At 39.6% G+C, this 16,603-nt stretch overlaps 1 protein-coding gene and 1 long non-coding RNA gene across 5 annotated transcripts in view; one reads left to right on the top strand and one right to left on the bottom strand.

Moving 5' to 3' along the window:
- The window catches only part of MAPKAP1 (MAPK associated protein 1), a 105,588-nt gene that overhangs the window by 43,890 nt on the left and 45,095 nt on the right, over positions 1–16,603 (bottom strand). For all 4 annotated transcript variants that reach the window (XM_080561409.1, XM_080561410.1, XM_080561411.1 and 1 more), the window contains 2 exons: positions 11,789–11,965; positions 2,016–2,125 (listed from right to left, as the gene is read on the bottom strand). In XM_080561409.1, coding sequence (XP_080417535.1) covers positions 2,016–2,125; positions 11,789–11,965 — 287 coding nt within the window. The remainder of the gene's footprint in view (positions 1–2,015; positions 2,126–11,788; positions 11,966–16,603) is intronic.
- On the top strand, positions 2,134–11,607 carry LOC308180198. The gene is made up of 3 exons (XR_013940807.1): positions 2,134–8,526; positions 8,715–8,741; positions 9,116–11,607. It is a non-coding gene; the product is annotated as an uncharacterized lncRNA (long non-coding RNA).

Below are 16,603 nucleotides of genomic sequence, written 5' to 3'. Positions count from 1 at the left end.
CGAGAGTGATCGCTCTTCTAACAGTGACTCCAACTCATGAAGTCCACAACTGCTGGTCCTAATTCTGGATGTATCTACACACAAGCTTAAAGTGAAATCTGCAAGCAACACGGCTTATTGCAACAAATCAGATTACATGTTCAAAAGTAAACATACATGGAAGCGATCAAAAGGTTTTTAGTTGTTACTTTTACTGAGACTTAAATCCAACAAGGATGCCGGTCATGTATCGAAGAGGTGAGAAGTCACATGTATAATTTGTAAGAAAATTTAAATGATTTCCTACATAATCAAAAAAAAAAAAAAAGAGATGAAAAAAGAAAGAAGAAATGTATATGCTTCTATACCCTGTTACTACACAGGCTTCTGAGCATAAGTGCCAAGAAAACAAATTAATACATTAGCTGAAGAAATAAATGACAGTTCCATTCCTTTTCTAAACTACTGAACAAAAGTAACAAAATAAAAGCAAAAGCAAATTTCAAATGGACAAGGAATAACATCTGTTACACGAAGGAGGAAAGTAGTTTAAAGACTGAGCTAAGTGAATCCTCTAGACATCTCCCTTCTGGGAAGAGAAATCTGACCCCAGGAAATAAATAAAAGTCACCCAAAAAGTGAACAAAAGAGGTGTTTGAAAAAAACAGAACACCATTCATCGCAGCTAACGACTTGTTCATTATGAGTGATGATGGATAAAGACTTCTCACGCTGAGATGAAATCAAGATTTATATGCATTGTTTCCTCTCCCAACTTGTGGGAAGATCATCATCATTTAATTCTATCTCTGCGGCCAGTGATGGGCATCCAGAGAGCTGGTTATCAAACGGCGCAGTCAGCTGGCAAAAGCCGAAACGTGCAGTTGGCACATCTGGACTGAGCCGCCACAGCCGAGGGTGAACAATGACTTCTGGCCAGCCGCCAAATTGCTCGCAGACGCGAGCGGGTCTCATCTACAACACCCCTACCAGCATCTCGCGTGCACTTTTTTTTTTTTTTTTTACGAGAATCAGATTTTCATTGCTTCATTCAATTGCTCTCCTCTGCCATTTTTTACAGCTCTTATCGTTCCCTTGGAATATGGCCTTGAGACAGCTCATCCGTGTCCTTCACTGCGTTATCTCTTCTAACTTTTATTAAAACTTCAGCTTTCATCTGAAGATAGCTAATTAAATCCATGACAGATTATACACTCGTTTAAAAACTGCACTGAACTACTACTTCTAAACAGAAAAGGGTTTATTTTCTTTTCACATAGTTAAAACTAAGGGTATATAAGGAGGCTTCATTCATTTACAAAGACAAGATCCTTATCTTTACCTCGTATATAGATAGGTTTATATTAAAGTTCCTTTGTTGTGTGACAAGGCTCAGTGCAATTTCTCACAGTAATTATTTCTTGTTGCTGGAAAGATCTCTCAGCCTTATACTTCTGAAATATATGTACTAATATATATATGTGAATGTGCATTTATACCCTGGAACGGTTTTGCTGTAAAATATAAATGCAAGTTCTGCAAATTTTCTTTTTTAAAATTTTAATATGACTTAACTATTACAGTACTACCTTGACAACACCGCGGAGAGTAAATTTTTATTTTTCTCGAAAAGTAACAACTAATCCTTTAAATTATTTAAAGCCATATTAGGCATCATTTTCTTACATAACCTAAAAGTCAAATTCTATCAAGGACTGGCCTTACTGTACTTCCACCCGTCATCTCATGCTACTGCTGGCTGGACTTGAATGCAAATGGCTTTGTTATCATAAAGAAATATTTGCAGTAATGGATATACTGCTTTGCAGCAAACATCACGCAGTTTCTCTACGGTCTGCCTTTTGCCAGTATCTAGAATACAAACCTGTGCACAGAACTGCTTCAGAGTGCAGATGCAGACTGCATCACAACACCCACTGAAAAAAGCGTGCATCTTTCACAACAGCTAAAAAGTGATATAAAATATCCTCATGGAAAAACACCCTCTCCTCTAAAAAATACAATAAATAACCCACCTGAGCCTCTCTGTGATCCCTTCCTTCTCTTTAAGGCCTTTTGCAAGATATCCTTCATGGTGACCTTCATACTGTCCACCTGAATAAGTGAGAATCCATGAGCAGCATTTCTGCAAGACAGATGCACATGCATTTTTACAAAATCATCATCATCGGGCAGCTCACCACAACTTTTTTGTTTGTTTCAAGCAAAATACTTTTCAGGCACAGCATTGAACAAAGTTGTGCTCTACGGGTAGTTAAAAGGAGGAACTCGGCAAACTCCTTTAGAAAGGCAAAGACAAAAAAGGAGAAAATGTATTGAGATTCAAGCTGTGCAAGGACTTTCCTAATTTATCTTTATTTTTGATCAATTTGCATTCATCATTAAAAAAGAAAAATGAGCAAGTGTACGTACAATGCTCCTCAAGTACTCATTATTAAGTATCTGCTAGGTATTTCACAGTGCTTACAAGAGGAACAGTTTGCAATGTCATTTTCATACGTGTCCCAATGGCAGATGTAGCAAATCATTAAGGAGAAGTAGAAGGAAAACACTCAAAGAAGTAACAGCAACTTTTCAGCAATATTAAATTATAGCATCGTTTTAATATATTTTTGGACATATTTTTGTGACCGTTGTGGCACAAAACCTCCTGGAAAGGTTTAGGCCAGCAAGGCACTTGTCCTGGCTGTGGGCACAGGAGAATTCCACACTTGGAGGAAACGTGGGAAACAGCGTGAGGTAGTTACGGAAGATACCAACTGCCAAATACTGAACGTGGCATCACTGGCGAAGCAGAGAAGATGACAATATAATAGAAGAGCTGCTGGATTAATAGATCAGTAAATTTTGCCCCTTAGACCTCGCAGTCAATCTCTGCTCATGTCAGTAGATGTCACTGCAGACAGTTAGCACAGAAATTTGAGAGCTGCAAGGCACCCACAGGGAAAGATTTGCACTGCATGAAAAAAAAAACTGTTTTGCAAAGCTATTTAGACAGGAGGAGGAGCTTTTTATCTGGCAACTGAGAATTTTAATCAGAGAGTGGAGCTCTGTATGAATATCACAGCTGGAATATTTTAAAAGCAACTGGCAGTCAAAAGCAATCCAAGCAACACAATTGCATCATTAAAATCAAGACCATATTAAATGTCACTTTAAGCCACAAATGCCGGGAACACGAGTTTAAGCTCAGACCACTTCAGATGTGGCATCCCTAGTGCACAGCGCGACAGAGCCTAGATGGACAGGCAGCAGCTTGCATTAACACCTCGTCCCGGCCGCTGGCTGCAGCGCACGCACTGCGCCCAGCGAACCTGGGCCCCGTGCGCATGCTAGCCACCAGGCCACTTGTTTGTACTCTTCTGATAAATACCAGAGCCACAAACACGCTGTCGCCTTGTATCTTGCTCACAGTACAGAGCTGGCTGCTTCAGCTCAGGATGGCTGAGAAGTCCACAACAGAGCAGCTACGGAGGAGCCTCTGCACGGGGAGGCCTCTTCCCCGAGCGCGAGCTCGACCCCTCCGCGTGTGCCTGGTTCGCTGGCGCAGTACCAGCGCCCAAACGCCTGCCCCACGGAGCCACACGCGACGGGGCTCGTCTCAGCCTCCCCCGGCTCCGTGCCCGGCCCGCCACGGCAGGGAGCTCCGCGGGGCAGCGCTGCACAGCGGCCTCCTCCTCCGTCCCAAGCCCCTCTCATTTAAGGTTCATTCTCAATTCTCTTTGTTCCTGGCAAAAAGGAACTGCCTAAAAGCCCCAAATTTATGTTCTCTGGACCATTCAAAATTTATTACTCTATCTTACTCATATTCAAACAAACATTCCTAACCTTTTCACGTATCTACTTCTTCCCCTCTACTTCTGTCATGTTTTTTATACGGACCGGTCGGAACTGAGCACGCTGCCACATGAGAGTACCGTGGATTTCTGCAATTGAGAGACATCAGCCCTACAGCCCAAAGATTTAGGGGTTTTGACTACCACCACATAGTAAAAGCAGAGACCTTCCTAAGCTCTCTTAACTGATAAGCAAATATTTCCTTCAACTGCTACAGAGAACTGCAGCGTGCACGAGTGTTGTGGCACGTCCGACGCCTTCTGATCACCCCACCAGCTTCCTGGGCATCCACCTGGCCACCCAGCCTCAGCACAGCTCTAATCTGAATCGACCCCCTGAGCTAAATTTAATGGACTGTTTAAAATGAAAATCTTTCATAGAATTGTACTATACTTAAAAAAAAAAAAAAAAAAGAAACCAAAGGAACTACCTTTTCCCTTGTACGCAAATGACATGATGTTTGAGGAAAAACTGGAACCAAGCGGCAGCGCACAGATTCAAAGGCATCTGGCGCCTTCAGGTAATGTATACAACACGCTGCAGTACCAAAAGGTTTCCAGAGAACTGCAACCAAAATACAGGACAATAAATCAAAATACTGCAGGGGAAAAAAAAAAAAAAAGCCTTCCAAAATATTCTAAGGCCAAAACAACTAGAGTTCTAATTTTTCTTTTATTTTTTTCAGCATGAGGTGTTTCTGCCATGTGTTTTCTCCCAAACAGAGCTGGGTGCTGCGGACCAGCCCTGCTTCCTGCTGTGTGCAAGGCGAATCGCGGCCGTGGAGCACCGCTGACCTAATTCGGGTTTGCTAAAACCAAGACGTATCTGGAACCTCCTGAAAATGGAAAATTGTCTTTCAGTTCCTGACACTTGAGCTGTTAAAGAGCACATGCTGTTGTCGGTCCTGCTCATGTTTCAGCCCATCCTGACTCGGTCGATTCTTTCTATTGAGCAGCTGGCCTGAGAACTGTCAGCCTGATTTTCCTGACACTCTATTACTAAATCATGCCTGAGCCCCAGCCATTCTTTGCCTCAGAAGCTGGATCTCATCCCAGAACAATCTTTAAAAGTTTATTTTACTGATCAAAGCAAAATAAGAAAAACCTCTGTGTTTTACTATATTTAGTGTGCTATCCAGTAAGTGAAACTTTGGCAAGAGCAATGAAATGTAAAGCGCACCCCACATTTGTAAACTTTTGGATATTTGCTCTGGAAAGCAGCCAGAAGCGCTTGAAATGCCGGTCAGAGTTCAGACGCACTATCCCTCCCTTCCTTCGCTGCAGTTCAATAAGCAGGCAGCATTGTTTCCTCTACCCGTGCCACCTCGCTTAACGCCCTGCGGTGCTTGGCGAGCTCCGAGGCCGCGCTGGGGGTCTGTGCCGCCGCGCCGGGGCAGGTGGGGAGCCCTGGAGACACCCCTGCTCTGCGGCACCTGGAGCATCACCCGCCGGCAGCGAGGCGTCCTCACGGGCCGACAGCACAGGGAGGCTCCTCCGGAGGAGACGCACGCCCACCCTGCCTGGCCAGCTTCTCGGTCATGCTCTGTGCTGATGGCGCACATGAACTGTCCTCACCCAGCCTAACTCCAGCATTTCCTAATTATGAGTATAAATTACGTATGTGTTAGCTTACTCTGCTAACGTGCCGTACCTTTATCCTAAGTCAACACACTAGGAAACAGGACAGACAAGCAGATGTCATTCTACCAATTAAAACTGCTGCTTACAAATTAGAAGCCAAAGAAATTCCTTAGCTTATATTTTCTGTCATTTTGCAAAAACATACCTGGGTGACAAGGTTAAATCAAGCAAAGGAAATCCCTGGCACTTATCATCCACAGGCATTACTGATAAATTGTGCTGTGGAGGAATAAAGGATTACCTTCTGTATTTTTTCATTACACTTTTCTTTTGTTACAGAATACATAAATCCATTGTGGCACAATGTAATATGTATCATCGTGCTACACCTGTGGACGTTTCATAACGGCTGCCATGTCTGTGCAGTCAGGAATGATAAGTGAACCCCCCGTGAATGTTAATGATAGTGATCATTCTGCGGTAACTTGGCTTTCCATCTTCTTTTACAGCCTGAGTGCTGGAGCCAGGGTGGCAAGGTTCAGAAGAAGAAAAAGAAAACAAGAGAAGAAGCGAGAGCCGCAGCGGGCTGGTGCCGGGTGCTGCCAGGGGGAGGTGGCTGGAGCGGCACGGAAACTGGCAGTGGCCTCTCCATGGGCTCGACTTGTGTGAAAAAAATAAAGAAATACCTCTCAGAAGATGAAAGGCTTCTGTTCTGAATGAGAAACAACTTCTCTAAAAGCTGTCCCTCGGATCTTTTTTTTTTTCTTTTTTTTTTTTTTTTTTTTCTGAAGCGACATTTATAGCATTTAAAGCTCACAGCAGAAAATGACTGGCACGGCCGAAAGTGTCAGGGAATGACTAATAATGATTTCCACTTGAGCAGCACAGAGTCAAAGTTAAGAGTAAAAGTCCCCGTTGACACAATGTGCTTAACCTGAGCTGGGCGATTTTTAGGATAAAGTGCACGGTGATATGAACCAGAATGGCTGCCAGCCATACTTTTAATTCTGAGCCTAAATGACCTTGATTTGGTGGATCTAATGTTAGCCTTAAATAATACTGTGTGCTTTTGGGCTTAACTGTCTGCATTTTGACACTACTACAGGTAACACATCAGCTTCCTGCTCTGACTCCTTCCTTGGGGATCCTACCCCTCCCTGTTTGCTGTCCTGGGGGCCCACCTTCTTCACTTCGAACCTACATTAACTTTCTTAAGTTTGCATTTTATGAGTATTCTAATATATATTTTGCCGATTACCTACACCCATGTGAAAACTGGTAAGAGGCTTTCTGCGGAGTGTTTCTGTAACCTAAGTAAAATACACATTTCAAAGCTTTGAATTGAATTTGTAAATGTACTATGAAAGCCTGGTATTTTTAAAATGCTTCAAACCTTAATCTACCAGGTATAACAGAGGTGTCGCTTTGAAATATATATATATAATAGTCAAAGCAATTTAAACATAATATTAAAACAGAAAAAGGTGCTACAGAGGAGAGGAACTGTATGCCAAATTTCATCTATGTGCCAACTGGCAGCTGAGTTACAACTCCTAGAAACACCATTAGATATTGTATGTCAAGTTGTGATAATAAAATTTCCAAGGAAAAACCCCTAAACGATAGTACGGATTTATTTTAAGCTACCTTCATTCAAAGTCTTTCAGGTATTACTTCATCATCTCAAGGAGTCTGCATTTCCATGAATGCAGTGCTTTGTTTGACTCCTTCCGACAAATCATATTCGACATCAAAGAGGACTGTTTGAGAATGCCGTGTTTGACATTGGACAAAGCACTCCTTCCCACAACAGACATTTTCCAAAAACATAACTCGCTAGACTAATGGGCAGTTAGAAGCCAGAATGGCTGCCCTCCGTCTTCTCCTTGTGTAACTTTGCCAGAGTCCTTGGAACTTGCCAAATTCGGTCATGCCTGCTTAGCTTGCTCGACTGATTGTGCCAGAAAAGAAAATAAGACACAGATGTATTTGAGCTCTTTGAGATGCCAGTAAGAGAGACAGCTAATGGCTTCATTTCGACCCTCCCCTACCAGCTGGGCACAGGTGGGGGGATAATGAGGTCCCTCTCCCTAATCAAACTCAATTATTTACTACTCTATGTAACCACAAAGACATTCACATTCAGCTCAGAATATAAAACACACTGTGGGCTACTTCCAACCACTGCCACTGGGTATTTATAACTAACTCAAGTGGCTAAGAGTTTGCCTTGGCAGGAGTTTAAGTGTATGAAGTTCTGCAAACTGTTTCTGCTCAAATATGTCCTGCTGAAACGGGGTCCCTGGTGAGGTTCCATAGTGTCTGCTCTGCGACTGCACTACATCTGAGAATATATCTAACATGCAGGATAGGTGAGATCTGAAGTAAAAACACCATGCTTCATCATGAAGCTTCTCAGACGCATCAGGTTTTTGCAGCAGTGATTCAATATTAACAAACATTACAGGTCATAAACCTGACATACCAGCTGAAATACTTCAGAATGAGGGAAAAAAAGTCCAAAATATAAAAACACAATTACATGCACTACTAGGATAACAGAGAAGGAAGATGTAGAATTTAAAACAAACCCCTATAAAAATAAGAGAGTCTATACTTTTAAACTCACAGTATTAACAATCTTTTGATCAAATAGTTTTCAATTCTAAGCGACACGCTAAAAATTCTGATCTAAATCTAACTATTTCTGATTAACTATCTGCATAGGAAGTACAAGCAAATTTGAATTAACACGTGGACACAGGAAAAAAACCCCTCAGAGAAGCACTACTACTTACGATGCAGTTGTCCTATTTCTAATCTGCAGTACCTCCCCAGCTAGAGCACAGAGGACTCACACAAGCCCACATTACAATAAAGATTTCACATTTCTTTTGCAGGATTTGCAGCTGGACCTCAGTTCTGCTACAGGCACCAGACAGAACTGCTGGCAGGGCCAGGATCCTGCCGACGTCTCTGGGCTCCAGGCAGGAACGCCGGTTCTAGCTCCTCCAAGCTAGCGTCCAGAATCAGAGACATCACGTGTTCGTTTAATTTTAATTGTAACCGCGATTCACATACTAAGTACAGACAACGAGGAGTAAGTGAGGTAGGTGGTGCTGGAGAAAGAAAGGGTTTTCTTTTCCAGATGAGAAATAATCAACAGTTTAGGAACTACTGATGACAGAACCTTCTTACCTGGTCTACCTGCCACGAACACTCATAATCCTTTGTTATTCCTTGCAACTAGAATAGAACTTGCCATATCCCTGATGGATTTATTTTTTTTTTCTGCAGATACTGAAAATACAAGATTATCTTGAAGTAAGTTATACCCTGTGAACTGGAAGTGTTTTCTATACACCAGAAGCCAAACAAGTTCATTTGCATCTTATAAAAACCACACCTGCATGACAAGGTTAATCAAGCAAAGAAAATCCCTGTTACTTATCAAAGACACTGCTGGTAAGTCATACAATGGGAGAGCAAGGGTTTTAAATTTCAGCTTCTTACAAAATTAATAATTTTAAGTGCTGCACTGGACAATTTTCTTTACAATATTATTACTTTAAGGCAAATTTAACAGACTTAATCACTGCTTCAAACCACCCCGATTTGTACTCCTTTGCTTTGCTGGGGAGCAACTTGTGCAGGTCCAGGGCAGACTGCTTCCCTAGGCTTTGGCTCTCCCCACACAGGAATTCCTTTCTGAAGGGCCTTCCGCCCCTTGCTGCTTTACGAAGTGCAAAGACCATTTACAAATCTGGTGGTAAGTGATGCAAAGAGTTCTCCAATTTAAACCGCAGGCTACCATGAAATTTCATGAATTTTTCATGTTAATACATGTGTTCACGCTGTATTTCTGCAAATACTGACGTTAGTTGACTACAATTTAATACAGAACACGTTGGTTTAACAGATATTTTAAACATTAAAACTAGCAATGAGAGGCTTTCATCTGAACTTCTTATCTGGTTACCTCTGTCAGTATAATCACACAAAAATGTTTTCTACTTTCCAGAGAAGGACCACAGCCAAGAAGGAAATGAAATCAGAATTAGAAGTACTGACTTATGCAAACTGAATGGGCTGCCTTTCTATCAGCTAGGGAAGTACGTGAAATAAAAACAGAATGAGGGGGGAAAAAAAACACGTTTTCTAAAACTCTGGCGAATAGTCTACAAAATGAGATGCATTAATGTTAAATTTTCTTCTCCTGTGCTTTAGAGTTCCCACATTATATACTAGAATAATACTGTATTTCAAAGCAATACCGATCCAACTCCTGAGGTTTTTAAAGGCCACTTAAGATTTAATTTTTCTAAGAAGATACTACCAAATCCTGGAGTTACATCTTAATGATGTATATCGGTCTACTATTATTAGCAATAATGCTGCCCTCACATTACAGAAAAGTTACACTTCCTCTCCTGATAAGCTCTTTAGAAGACTTTGAACCTTTGAGGATTTCCCACCACTCTGCTACAACCAGTATTATTTTGCCTATGGCTTGCTGCCATTCGTGCAGCTGCTGAAGCTCAGTCCCGTACCTGTCTCTAGAACCACCTAATAAGCACCTGGTAATCCGCAAGTAACTCTTTGTATTTCACTTCAGTACTTTGGAAAACAAAACAAAGAAAACAACAAGATATTTTTAAAGGATGATTTATCAGGAAAAAAGTCAATTAAAAATCAATTTCATGGCAGTAGCATTGACTTTAGAGCAATGCATGTAGGTGAAAGAGATTCCCTCTTTCAGACAAAACATCCAGCATGCTCCAGTCAGGTGGAAGAAACCAGATACTCGGCAGTCCCACAGGCGAAAGAGTCAGTTGCCTGTCTCAGCTGCGTGACTGTAACGTGTACAAATGGAAAAAGGGCCTTGTAATCTGACTGGCAAGGCTGCCTCATCCCCTCCTTGTATCGGCTTCTACATGACTGCATCCAGTTCAGCAGAACCGAATATGTTTGCCTTGAATAAATTATTTGTAAATATTGTTGACAGAATATTTTATTTTCCAGTGACCTAACGCAGTGGAACGAAGTGAATGGGCCTTTGGGAAATACACCACGGGATTTCTGAAAAGTTCTTTCAGTAGAATGCTTTTAAATGTCTCTAAGAAACACATTCCACAATAAAGACTGTAAAAATAACTGGACAGGTCAGAAATATTTTATGATGTCTGAGTATTAAAACTGGAAGCATCCGTATGGTTCTGAAATATAAGTAATTCTTGTAAATTAAAAAAAAAAGGTTCAATAACCATGAAAACTCTATTAGCATTTTCACTTTGAGAGATGCAAACAATACATACTTTTCCCATGTAAGATGTGGCTTATCTTACCACTATTTTGGAAAAATTACTAAGGCCATCTGATAGTTTTATTTTTTTTTTTTCACTCAGAAGTTAAAAAAAGAAGTTAAGAAAAATAAGTGATCAAGCACAGCATGTATCACTCAAAGACTAATTTACTGATAATAATATAGCTAATTCTTGAGCAACAAACCAAACAGCTTCCAGACTACGTGGCGGACGGGGTCATCCTCTTTGATTCTTTTTGAACTTTATAATGGCACATCCAGTCCTATTCTAACTGGCATGCCTACTGACTAACCATTTCTCTCCTCAGTCAGCACTGTTATTACTACACTCTATAACTAATTGTATATAAAATTACTTACTATTTATAGCCCACTAATCAGATCTGTTCCCAGTTAAGTCTTAAAACACAAAGTTACTGTTTTGGCTATCAGATTTAGAAAGAAGGTTTTGAAGTCTCTCATACTTGGAATGCCAAACAACGTACTTATCTTCTGCTAAAATTTAACACGTTTTCCTGAAATAGTTTAAATAAATAAATCAATAGCAATTAAAAAATCACTAGCCAGATCTGTTCTTAATACCTACTGAAAAGGATATCCGACATGAATGACTTTAACACTCTCAAGCTATTATATGCATACTTCATTTATTATTCAGAACATAGTTTTAGGAAATAAGCAGCATAGCTGGAGCAAAATGAGGATTATGAGCTCAAACTTAGTGTAAACCCCAGGTATGTATCAGCAGGAGTGCAGTAGTTCAATGTTTTTCCACACTAACCACGTGCAGAATGGCTTATTTTCTTCTCTGTACTTTCAGACTCTCAACTCAGACACGCAGACTCACCCGAGTCGCTGCCAGTCCTATTTACTTTCTTACCTGCCTACCTTCCAGACCGTGGCGTCGTCTGCAAAAGACATAAATGCATGGCGCCCCCTGAATTTTGCTATAGTCAAATGAAGAAAAGTAGGGAAGATAAAAGATGCGGAGGTGGCATGGACGCTCAGATGCTTCACAGTGATTTGGACAGTTAGCACCCATACTCACATTCGAACAAAGAGCGACTGTTTTGCTGCCAGGCCGGGAGAGGAGTACTTTTCAACCAATGCCAGAGTGCTGAAGCCAAACTTGTGAATGGGCTCATTGGAATCCAAGGGTGGAAAATCTGTGTCAACCTCACCATCGTCCTCAGCAATGTGGAGACAGTAGGCATTGACGTTATCGCTGAAACAAACAAAAAACGGGTCCGTTTGGGAGGGAAGCTAGGCAAGCAATTCAGTTCAGCAGATCAGTATCAGCAGTATCACAAATAAGCACACACTTAATACAGGAGTAATATACTTAAAAGCCACCAAAGGCACATAAATTAGTATGTCTCACCATATCTTGCTACCATAATCATGTAGGAATAAAAAAAAAACAAAACCTCGGATTAAGGCAGCAAGTCTTACTTCATCATTAAAAGGAGTGGAAGCAAAAGACCAACAGTGATTGAACTACACCAGGTCCACAAAAAGTTTCAAGTCTTCATAAAGCCGGAAGTACTACCTCACCATTTGTGAAAATGTATTTATTTATATGACTGTTAAATTTTAGAATTAAAGACACAAAAAGCAGTATCTATCTATTTCGCTCGTAGATCAAGCAACTGTGAAAAAAAATATATACAAAAAAACCCCTGAATATACACTTGAAAGGCAGAGAATGCTTTCAGGCATGTAAACAATGTAATAAATAAAAACTAAGGAGTAAACTACAGGAAAAGTAAAATCTGTCTGACACAGTAACAACAATTAGTAGAAAGGCTGTATTTTCTAAGTATCTAAAAATTCCAACACCTAAAAGCAGTTAAAACTTAGTACTAACAAGCAAGAACCAATTAACACCGAAAGTCTTAAACAAACACAGCGTGAAGAAAAAATAGAAGAAAATCTCAGCCTTTCATTCCCACATACTAAATTCCATAGGAAATTATATATACAAAACATAGTTTTTACTATTAGGAAAACATGATAATACTATCTGGAATATTAATATTTAAATTGCTTAGCTGAAAATAAGCATTCTTTCTTATTGTAGATCTGCCAGCATATATAGCCTGAACGTTCACAGGGCAGTATATTTCTAAACTCTGCAGTTTAAATTTGGAGTTTTAATTGCTTGATTGATGCTTAAATTAATTAATTGCAAAGTGTATGCTAATTGTTTAATTGGTTGCTTGATCTATATAGATCATTTTTTGAATTAAATGAGTTGATTTACAAAGTTTATTGATTGGATGTGACAATGAATTATTTCGCTGACTACCTGATTTGCAATTTTCTCAATTAATTCACAAACCTTTGGTTGCAACTGTGCTTTGTTGAGTGCACTTAGCCCAGGTGATCTATATGCATCTTGTCACGTCTAAGATATTTACTATCTAACACAGGTCATAATGATGTGTTACTATTAATGTAAGCTGTAACTTTGTTAACAAAAAGGTAACGCAGCAATGTTCGTCACTGTGAATTTTGAAAACTTTGCCATACTGTTAAAGAAACTTTCCTGAGGCTCTGTACTGCCACGAAGAACTGAAACGCTGCTGCAGAATTAATTTTTAACTTAAGAGCACTTAAGCAACTTTTAGGGAAACTGGTGAAAAGTAGCACTGGCAACAGAATTTATAGCATCACAAAGGCTCTGAAATAAACAAAGAAAGCGTACTCATGGGAGGTTCTGTGTTTTTCATTGTTGCAAGACTTTTTAGGAATAAGCTAAACACAAAAGGTTGTGAATAACAGACACAGCTGATCCTGCCTGAGTTATGTGATTTCCAGCTCCTTCTCTGATTCTGTTTGGATTTCTACAAACGTGAACACGGAGCTCTGCGTGCTCATTGTGTCCACTTCAATGTAACTTGAAGTCACCCCTAGGAGACCTTCCAGTCTGAAAATTCACCTGATGCCCATCTTCTCACAGCTGTGTTCTGGGCCTTACACTGCTGATTTTCTAACCTAGTTGCTTGACAGAATTCTTCTGTGTGCAGCCTGGTGTGCACTTAAACTCTGTATAAATCAAGTTAACATTTTCATTTGGTACTTGACCCATTTGCATAATTCTCATTAGATCTGAAGGGACATACAGCCACACAGGCGGCAGATGACATTCAGGGTGGTCTCATAGAATCCAGATACCAAAAACAGCGGTGGTGAAACCAGCTCATCTTCCACCAATTATACTGAAAATACAAAATGTGTTACGTTATAAATTTAGGGGGCTACAAATGACTTAAAACATGGAGTGTGTTTCACAGATTAAGTCACAACTTTGAGATCTACTTACTCTGATGAGCTAAATTAAAATTTAAAAGCACACAATCGTGCTAAAAGAGAGACCATTTCATGTTATCTGTGGCAAAAAAGAATCAAGATATAAATGACCTAATACATACTTTGATGTTCTGTCACAGAGAATGATCCATTAATATGCACTTTAAGGTATGAACTGGTTACTGAAATTGTGCTTTTTTATATGCTGTTGTTTCAGAGCTATTACAAGTGCTTATTATATACTGGACTTAAGTCAAAATACTAATATAACATAGACAACAGTCCAATAATTAATGGAGACCAGGTACCTTCTTAATATCCATTACAGGTAATCTACTGAAAAAACAAGCCCAATGTGTAAAACTGTTTTGCATTTTGAACCTCCACAAGGATAAGATGAAAGTCTTGAACTTTAGGTTTCGAATTACAAGGTTCAAAATTTTGGAAAGTAGACAGAATGTAAAAGTTAAGTACAATGGCTGACAAATGTAACTGAATTCTTAAATCTAAAACAAGGAAGTTTATTTGAATTTTGTATATCAGTAGAATTTATTGCTAGAAATATTTTATGATTTTTGCAGGCAGAATCATTACAGCAAATCCCTTAGTGGTTGGCAAGGGAATGGTCCAGTGGGTTATGACTAAAGTTCATATGAAAGAGGCCTGAAACAGGGTTGCTAACACTGTCAGTAATTCCTCATATCAAGACACCAAATAGAGATAATAAATAATAAATAAATTATAATAGGTAGACTAAATGAATACAAAACATTAAAAAAGGAAAAAGAATTATTAAAATATACTTTTCCTAAAGGCAGCGTGGTTGTTTCTCCTTATTACAAAACCTTAGCCTCCTCATTATTCTCAAACTGTATTACTAGAAGGTACATTTACCATTTTGCATGCACTGTATATTACATTTGAAGCATTATGTATATGTATTTCAATGGAATGTCACAGTGAACCTGATTTTTTCTTTTCATACTAAACCAGGAACAAAAACCAAAATGTGCAACCTACACAAGCTATTTTGTTACTTGGAAATAATTAGTCTACAGTTATATCAATCCTTGCTAAAGAACAGAACAGGCAGTCAGCAATGCTAAAAACAAACAAACAAAAACTAAACAACAACCAGAGGCATGAGAAATAACTAAGAACTACACAAGAAAACAAACTTCTTGGAATCTTGAGGCACTGCCCCTGCCTCTGAGCATTTGTATCCAGTTTCTCAATTGCTGCTGTTAGCCTATTCTGGGGAACCAAATAGTGCCTCCATTAATTATTTTATTTTACTATTTCTGTCCTGAGATTTGATTACATGAGACAGCTTCCTTGGTCATGATCACTCTTTGACACATCGTAACATCTTATCCTTCAAGTCAGACAGTGAAATTCATTTCCTCCCACTGCTGACTTTTGCTGTGGGCAGCAATGTTTCATGGAATGCTTCTACTCATTGGCATTGTTCCATCTGAGGTGTGCTGTGCTCCTGAAAAACATGCATGTGCCCAAAGATTTATTTTAGTGGTATCTTACTCGTTAAAAAATAAGCTAATAATACACATAGGACACTCCTGAATTTATGATATAACGAACAGAAATCAGTAACAGCAAACAAAATGGCACCACCTGCAAACTATTTTATATTTCTTCTTCTCCAGTGTAAAAACAAACAAAAAAACTGAGGTGCTTACCCTCTGAAGTATCTTATATGTACGGTCAGAATTGCTGAGGCAAATCCTTTGTCCAAGGCAACAATATCCATGAAACTGTTTTCAAGAGAGGTTGCTCTTCTGTGCCACCCTCTGCCTATGTCTATTAATCAGAATTCCACTAAACCCCAGGATCCTAAAAAAGGGCAGTTCAAGCAACCTCTCAACGTTTTCCCTTCCCCATCACGACTGTGCTACAAGGGAGAAGACTACAGAGTTCTCAAACACTTGAAAAATGCTGAAAGAGCCAAATACAATACCAAAGAAAAAAACATTCATCAAACATTCCAGGAACAATGAAAATGGGAAAAACTGACTGGCTCATATAAAAGCATCAAACAAAACTGTTAACCTTCTTTGGACCGAAAAAGTCACCTGCTTATAACTGTTACCAATAACTCCATAATACACTATTTTAAGTTCTTTTCATGCTCTATGATCCAGCAAAAATTGAAGTATTTCTTTGCATGTTACAGAACTGTTTTAAAAGCAAAGTTACTCAGATGAGTGGGTCTGATTCTGTGTGGGTCTGATTCTCTGTGATTCTGTGAAGTACCTGTTCTGTGTACTCCTTAAGTCAACTACCATGATAAAGCAAACAATCCTTGTTCTCCAGCGTGACAAATCCAAACCGTTATTTAGGCTCAGAAATTTCAGAGGCACGTTTTTTTCCCCAGTGAAGAGGTAAGCAATGACTACCAAACATACTGAAAACTCCATTCATTAACCGAAGCTAAAATTTCTAAGGACTTTGCTCTTCTTTTACTGAAAAAAAACCAACATGACTGAGATAAAAGTTTTATAGCGATTACAAAATACTGCATGACATTGCTTTT

This window comes from Anser brachyrhynchus (assembly GCF_964034855.1).
Source record: "Anser brachyrhynchus genome assembly, chromosome: 19".
Classification (NCBI taxonomy): domain Eukaryota; kingdom Metazoa; phylum Chordata; class Aves; order Anseriformes; family Anatidae; genus Anser; species Anser brachyrhynchus.
The sequence above is the reverse complement of the archived record's forward strand: the minus strand, read 5'-3'. Positions and strand labels throughout refer to the sequence as shown.